The following is a 7723-nucleotide window of genomic DNA, read 5'->3' as shown; positions in this document are numbered from 1 at the left end:
TATTCCCCCCACAAATTGATCTGAAACAATGGAACCTCAACCCAGCTCATATGAGATGAATCATAGACCTAAATGTAAAAATTAAAAACAATAAAGCTCCTAGAAGAAAACAAGAGGACATCTCCGTGACCTTGGAGAAAGCAAAGAGTTCCTGAAGAAGACATGGAAAGCAGTAACTTTCATGCAGGAACTCTGGGCCGGGGCTTGACTTGCCATGTGCCAGTCCACAGATCCCACCAATAGGAAGACAGTGGGACCTGCCTGGGGGTTCTTCACATGGGACCCCTGAGGCCTGGGTAGAGGCTTGTGACTAACTATGGGGACTGTGTCCTGTACCCTCAACACCCCAAGCAAGGACTTACTGAAATATCTGAGCTGGTCTCACCACATACTCCACAACAAAGAAAGACATGAGTCACCTTCCGGGGCCTTTTCCCATTAGTTAATGTGGTCTTCACACATTAGACCAAGGTCTCCACAAGTGCTCAGAGCAGGGCTCCTGTCATGAAGAGGCCTGATTACAGGAGGGGGGGGTGTTGTCTGAGCTGGCTGCAAGATGGGTAGCAGCTTTGCCCTGGACCCTTAGAGACAGGACCAGTGTGGAGTGGGGGAAAACTTGGGGCCTGGCGTCGGATGGACCTGAGTTCAGACCTTCAGACCTATCCTCTCAGAGCTGTGTGTCCTTGGGCCTCTCTGAACCCTGGTTTCCTTGTATGAGGTGAATCGAGTTTGACATCAATTGACCATTTGGTCTGAGGGCTGTTTTAGGCATGGTGGGGGGCCCTGGTGGTGGAGCCAGCCTTGCCCTCAAACAGTCCACGTAGAGGTGGAGACAAATGCAGTACCTCAGGCTCAGCTTTGCCCAAAGAAGCTCCCTTTCCTAAATTTCCTGCTTCACCGCCAGTCCCTCAGCCTCCCAGGCCCCAAATATTCCCAAACTTTTGCTTCTCTCTTCTATGTCCTGTATCCAATTAGCTACAAAGTCCTATCAACTCTTCCTTTAAAATGCCTTTTAGCAAGAAATCCTCCTGTAGCCAATACTGCTATTGCCAACCTGATTCCGATTCCTTCTTATTCTTCTCTGCAAAATCCCAACTTTGTTCGGTGTGTCCGTTCACAGAAGCTGAGTGGAGGCCTTGCAGGGGCTCAGGAAAGGCCGTGTTCTAGACAAGGAGGCTGCACTGCAGGGAGGACTCAGCCTGGCTGGGCCTCCTGGCAGTGGCTGGGTGGGATCCTTAGCGATGACACTGAGGGGCCTGGGTGTGACGTGCTTCAAGGAGGGTCCTGGCAGGTGCCTCTCCCATCTCGGCAGCTGGAGGTGAGAGACCCCAAAGGAGGTAGAAGCTGGGGTCTAGTCTCCCCACCCACTCAGCTCAGAAAGTTCTAGTCTGTGTGGGTGGGGACGATAGGGAGCATGGAACCCCCTGAGGTACCGCTCCTCCCCCACCATTCTCCCCAAATTGGTGTTTGTGGTAAACCCTGTGACGTGGGGAGGTGACCTATCAGAGAAGAAGGCCCGGTAAGGTCAGACGGCCTGGCCCCAGCCTCTATAAAACAGGGTGTGGGGCTGCCTGGGCAGCTGCCCACCATGGCCTCCTGGGTCCTCCTGCTCCTTGCCTCGGCGCTCCTGGGCTCCCCAGGTAAGGACAGCCCCTCAGTGTGGATCCCCATGGCTCCCCGCCCCTCCCCAGCTTTCTTGCCATCATCAAGGAGGCCTTTCCCTCAGAACCTGGTCCAGCCCAGCCTGTCAGTGACCTGGCCGATGAAGAGACAGCCTGTGGGAAGGAGTGAGCCGGCTGGGCCTCCAGCACAACTATGCTGTTTCTTCCCCAGGTCTGGCCTTTTCTGGTGTGACCTCTGAGTGCTCTGACCCGGCGATGGCCCCCCTGAGTGACGGAAAGCAGCTCTTCCCGGGCCTGGCCCAGGGGGGTCCCCAGGTACGGGTTCCTGCTCACCTTCACAGACACTCCTTTCTCTCCTCCATGGACAGTGCCAGGGGCAAGGGCTGGGGTCTCTAAGGAACAGGAAGGGGGAGGGGAGGTGTGAGATGCTTTGGTTCACACCCAGGCCTGGTGGTGGGGGCTGCTACATTGGTCTGCTAGGCCCTCCCCAAGAGGGCCCTCTGGGGTCTGACAGGAGACCAGAAGAGGGGTACATGCAGGCTGGCAGAGGTGTTGTTCTGGGGTCTCTCAGGAGGGTGGGCAGGGGCCGGCCAGCCTGGTTCAGGCCCTTAAGACAGAAAGGTCGTAGATAAACCTGCTGGCCTGGGAGTGTGTGGGAGACGCCTGGAGGGCCTTCCTTTCCTGACAGGCTGACCTGCCGACCACAAGAGAGCAGAAGGGCATCACCTGTCGGCTGTGCCAGAGGATAATCCAGCAGCTGTTGGACATGGTGGGGGAGCAGCCTGACAAGGTGAGGCTTGTGGGGCCTCGGCCTGCTGCTCAGGGAGTGGGGGCCTGGGCCGATCTCCCTTGGTTCCCAGCAGGGGATCCTGGGCCCCTCCAGCGTCTGTGGATGGACCTCAGAGAAACCCGGGAAATCACAGCACTCTGGGAGTGTGGGCGTGGGAGGAGGAGCGGGCATGGTTTCGGGCAGTTCTCAGGGCAGAGCTTTGTGAGGCGGGTTCCAGGGCCCAAGTCAGCCCTGGTAAATTCCAGATCTGCAACTAGCTGCGTGGTCTGAGGAGTCACGAACTCCGGGCTCTGTTTCTCATCTGTGGAATGGCCCACCACGGCCTCAATCATTCCCACCGGGCAAGTTGCCTACACCCTTACAGGAGCAGAAGCGAGGAGATGTGCTCCGTCACCGACGGGCACTGAATAAATGCCTAACAGGTGGATGTGTCACGACCAAGAACCATGGTCTCCCTCTCCCTCCCTCTCCCTCACTCCTCCAACCCGCTGAGCATCTTGGCACTGCCCGGCCCACCCTCAGGCCTGGGTACGCAGATGTGTCTTTCTCCATGGGGATGGCGGTAGAGATACTTTAAAATCAGAGGTGCCAAGGCTTCAAGCTCTGATCGCCTCCTGAGCTTCCCACACACCTCCTGTAGGTAGAGAGCCAGCCAGGCCCTGACCCAGGAGGCCACATGGGCAGAGCCTTTAATGTGGGTCTGGTAGCCACGGACACCATTCTCCACTCAGAAGCCAGGGGGCAGTGGCACAGGGGGCTGACCCTGGCAGTGCCAATAGCCTTCTCTCAAGAGCCCCTACTGGCCAGGCTTTGGCCAGAGCCTGGGCACTGGGAGTGGGAGCTCTCCAGCCCCTGCTCCCATGGCCGCCTGGCGCCAGCTCCTCCCACCCAGCACTCCCACTGCCAGCGCTGCCCAGGGCCCAGAGCTGCCGGGGCCTGCAGGGGGCAGAGCTGGGCAGGGCTCCTCTGGCTCCCGTGTCCCACCATGACACTGCCACCACAGGACACCATCGCCAAGGCTGCGTCCCGCGTGTGCAGCAAGGTGAAAGGCTTTCTGAGAGGCCTCTGCAAGCGTACCCTGAGGAAATCCCTTCAGCGCATCTCCGCGGACATCATGGCTGGCAAAGAGCCCCGCGCCGTCTGTGTGGACATCCGCATGTGCAAGGCTCAGGCAGGTGAGTGCGGAGGAGACAGCAGGGCCTCGTTCCTGAGGGCCCCACACCGCCTCCCCCAGCAGGTGTGACAGGGGCTAAAAACACACAAAAACACACACATAGAAACTTCATAAGCAGCTCATATGTGTCTCTCCATGTTTCCTTGGACACATTACTTCCCTCACTTCCAACATGGGAAAGTGTGGAAAAGTGGGGCAGGTGGGCTTTTGCTGGAAATGTTGGAGAAGCTCTCATCAAGAGCTTTGGGAAATGCTCCTAAGATCTTGGGGCTTTTACCCATGGCAATCCTGGAGTCAAGTCAGGTCTCCATCTCTCCTCAGCTGTGTGACCCTGGGCAAGCAACATAACCTCTCTGGGCTCCAGGTTCCTCATCCTTGAAGGGGGTGGGGGGGATAATTCCTATTTCTGAGGTTGGAAGGAGGATGAATGAGATAAGGAGCTTAACCCCAAGGAAATGCCCTGGGACTGAGATATTCCAGAGACATCAGAGCCCCATCAACTCCAATCCCCAGCCTGGCCCAGAGCTTTGGGGATGGGAGCCGAGGTCACACCCTTCCCCCGACCCTGGGGGCCTGAGAGCTGGGCTGGGGAATCCTGCTGGGCAGGGAGGGCTCCCCCAGCCCCTTCCCCAGCACTTTCCAGGCTCTGCCCAGAGAACAGGTGGGGCTGGACTGGCCCTGGCAGCTTCTCTAGCCCTCAGGGATGCTTTGGACCTTGGTGCTGCACACACAGGGGCCGCCCCTTAGTGTGTGGTCCCGTAGCTTCCTGTCATTAGATCCTGTGGCTTTTATCTTCAAGGCCCCACAACCTGCACAGTCTCTTGACTGGCTTCCACGATGTGGCTGTGGTGTGCTGAGCAGTGACAGGTGGCTCTGAGTCCTATTTCCCCGTAGACCCCACACACCCCACATCTGGCTCTTCTCTCCATTCTAGGTCTCCTGTTAGCTTCTGGCTCCACCCTGGGGAGAAAGCACAAGAATTCCAGCCCTCGCTCGTGGCCCCTCCTTCCTTCCTAAATCCGGGGTCAGCCTCCAGTTTCTCACCTCCCTCCTCCTGCCCCTCTCCCCAGGAGAATAAAATGTGCACGCTTTCAGGCAGCTTCTTTTCCTTTGGTGGATTTGGGGGGTTGGGGGGTGAGAGGGGCGGAGGCATGTCGGGGTGACTCATCCATTCATTCAGTAAATGTGTGATCTGTGGCCCCCACACTGTTCTATGTGCTGGGGATTAAGTGGTAGACACAGCAACCTTAGCAGCTCTCATGCATGTGATCATGAAACGCTGATTGAGCACACATTAGAGCCACATGTTGCTGTTAGGTTGAGGCAGGGGGGAAGTCCAGAGCCCCGATGCATGCATCTGCAAGGTAGATGGTGACAGAGATAACTGACGCCTTCCTAGACCCCTGGCCCGAGGCGGAATTCCACATCTCTCATGCCCTCCGCCCTCCCGCCACTAAACAGCTGTATAAAAGAAGTACTGACGCCCCCTTTTGGCGCGAACTTCCCTGGCCCACCCTCGGAGTGCAAGATTAAAACCTCCCCCTTTTTAATCACCTGGACTCACTGTGTTTTGTCTCCTGCGTCGCAAACCTCTCAGTTGCTACAGCGACTGGTGTCCTCGGCAAGTGTACCCCAGAAGCTTCCAGAGCGACCGGGGACACCAGCAGGGCCCAGGGAGAGTTCTGCTGGTCCTAAGGAGCAGAAACCACCCTTCTCCTCTGGGCAGCCAGCAGCCTGCTGCTGTTGGGGAGAGCGTATTATTTAGGATTCCTTTGGTTTCAAGCAACAGAAGCTTTAGTTCACTCTGACTTAAATAAAAAGGTGATCTATTTGCTCAATTAACATGTCCACAGAGAGCTTCCGGCACAGAATGATCCAGAAATGTGTGGCGACCCCAGAGCTCCAGCCCTGTGTCTGTGCCATCCTCTCATTTCTTCCCACCTCCACGGAGTAACGCTGACCTCAGGCTACCTTCCTTGTGGGTGGCAGACATGGCCGCATCCGGCCCAAACGTGCCATCTGTGCACACGTCATCTGGGGCGGGGCGGGGCGGTGGTGGGGTGGGGAGGGTCCCTTGGCAGCTCCTTGTCCAGGCTTCCTTGGAAGAGCCAGGAAGCGCCTTTCCCAGGAACCCCGCCTGTTTCTCTGCAGCAGCGCTCCTCAGCCCCGTGGGCCAGGCGCCCCCTGGGACCCATCCCTCTACCCAGGGGCATGGGGCACACTGAGCAGCATAGGACACATCAAGGCACACTCCTGTGCTGAGGTGGGCCCATGTGGCCCTGACCATTTGGTTGAGATGGACGTGAAAATCTGGGAAGAGGTTGTAGCCAGAAGAGGGGGAAGTAGATCCTGGCCACACAAAGAGCAACGGTGCATCCGCCGGGGTTCAAACACACACACACACACACACACACACACACACACACACACACACACGCCTTCTGCATGTATGTTTATGTTACCATTTGTATTAATTTGGCTTAACAAATGGCTAGATGGTGGTGACATTTCCGGAGGTGGGGAAGACATCTGGATGGGTGGGTCTGGAGGGAATAATGAAGAATTCTGCTTTGTCCACGTGAAGCTCATCTAGCAGATACCCGGTTAGAGATGTCAAGCAGACCACTTAGACAGGGAGGGGCGACGGGGCCAAGATGCACATTTGAGGTCCCGGAATTGGATGAGATGGCCTAGAGCAGTGATTTCCAACCTTTCTATCCCATGGCACACATAAGCAGTTACTAAAATTCTGCCGCACACCAAAAATATATACTTCTCTCAAAATAGGTATAACTTTGATTTATTCACATTGGACAGCTATATTGTGTTGGCTGTTTTTATTTAAAAAATATGTATGTTTTTATTGACTTCAGTGAGAGGAAGGGAGAGGGAGGGAGAGATAGAGACATCAATGATGAGAGAGAATCATCTATCGGCTGCCTCCTGCACGTCCCCCATTGGAGACTGAGCCTAAAACCCAGGCATGTGCCCTGACTGGGAAGCGAACCGTGACCGCCTGGTCCACTGGTCGACGCTCAACCAGTGAGCCCCAATGGCTGGGCTGTTTTTTAATTTGACCATCTAAACAGGCGTCCTCAAACTACGGCCCGCGGGCCACATGCGGCCCACCCAGGACATTTATCAGGCCCGCCGGGTGCTACTGCCTGTCCTGCTTAGCAGCCGACTCGTCCCGGGCCCACAGTGCACATAGGAATTTGTTCATAGTTTTTTTTAAAAACTATAGTCCGGCCCTCCAACGGTCTGAGGGACAGTGAACTGGCCCCCTGTTTAAAAAGTTTGAGGACCCCTGATGAAGGGAAAAGAGGTCAGCGCCCCTGACCTAATAGTCAGGTATTGCATGTTTTGAAGTTTTGCAGCACACAAGTTGAAAATCGCTGGCCTAGAGTGAGTGCAGATGGATAAAGCCAGTGTCTGAGGACAGAGCAGCCAGTCAACACGAGGAGGCCTGGGTGGTGGAGGAGGAAGACCCAGCCAGGAGGCTGGGAAGGAGGAGCCAGTGAGACAGGAGGGAAACCAGGCACAGAGCCAAGGAGCCAAGAGGACAAAATGTTTCAGTGACAAAGGCGTGGCCCACCATGTCCAGCGCTGCTGGGAGATGGACAGAGGACTGGCCACCAGCTCTGGGTGCCTTTGGGTCTTGGTGACCTTGATACTAGCCGTTTCTCTGGCTAGGAGGGGACAGCACCCCGCTGGAGTGGGCATTGGGGAAGTGATGTCAGCATATACGCAAAGCTTTGTTAAGGGTTTGCTGTAAAGGGTTGGAGAGAAATGGGGCAGAGCTGGAGGCCACGTGGAGTTCAGGGTGGGGTCTGGGTTTAAGGTGTTTGCAGGCTGCTAGGCATGGCTGATGGTGCAGGACATCACTGGGAACAGTACAGGTAAGTCCTTGAGAAGGGAGAGGGTGGGACCAGGGCACAAAGGAGGGTCAGCAAGAGCTTCTAATGGCAGGAGTATTAGGGGGTAGACTCACCTTTAGGGATAAAAACAAGCAAAGCCAGCTTCTGGTTATTGCTCAGAAAGTAGTGTGAGTGCATTGGCCTCACAGTCCAGACTGCTATGAGGTGCCTGCTCATCCCCAGTCCCTTCTCAGTTCTCTAACATCACATCTCTCACCAC

General features: G+C 56.0%; 1 protein-coding gene across 1 annotated transcript; it reads left to right on the top strand.

The window, feature by feature from the left end:
* Positions 1–1588: 1588 nt before the first annotated feature.
* On the top strand, positions 1589–4603 carry GNLY (granulysin; the record flags this gene model as incomplete). The annotated part of the gene is made up of 5 exons (XM_080684660.1): positions 1589–1640; positions 1834–1937; positions 2311–2412; positions 3416–3587; positions 4521–4603. The coding sequence occupies 5 exons, from the start codon at positions 1589–1591 to the stop codon at positions 4601–4603; spliced, it is 513 nt and encodes a 170-aa protein (XP_080540786.1).
* Between the last annotated feature and the right edge of the window lie 3120 nt (positions 4604–7723).

Source organism: Plecotus auritus (assembly GCF_963455305.1).
Source record: "Plecotus auritus genome assembly, chromosome: 8".
NCBI lineage: Eukaryota > Metazoa > Chordata > Mammalia > Chiroptera > Vespertilionidae > Plecotus > Plecotus auritus.
Note: the sequence above shows the minus strand (reverse complement) of the source record. Positions and strands in the feature narration are given on the sequence as shown.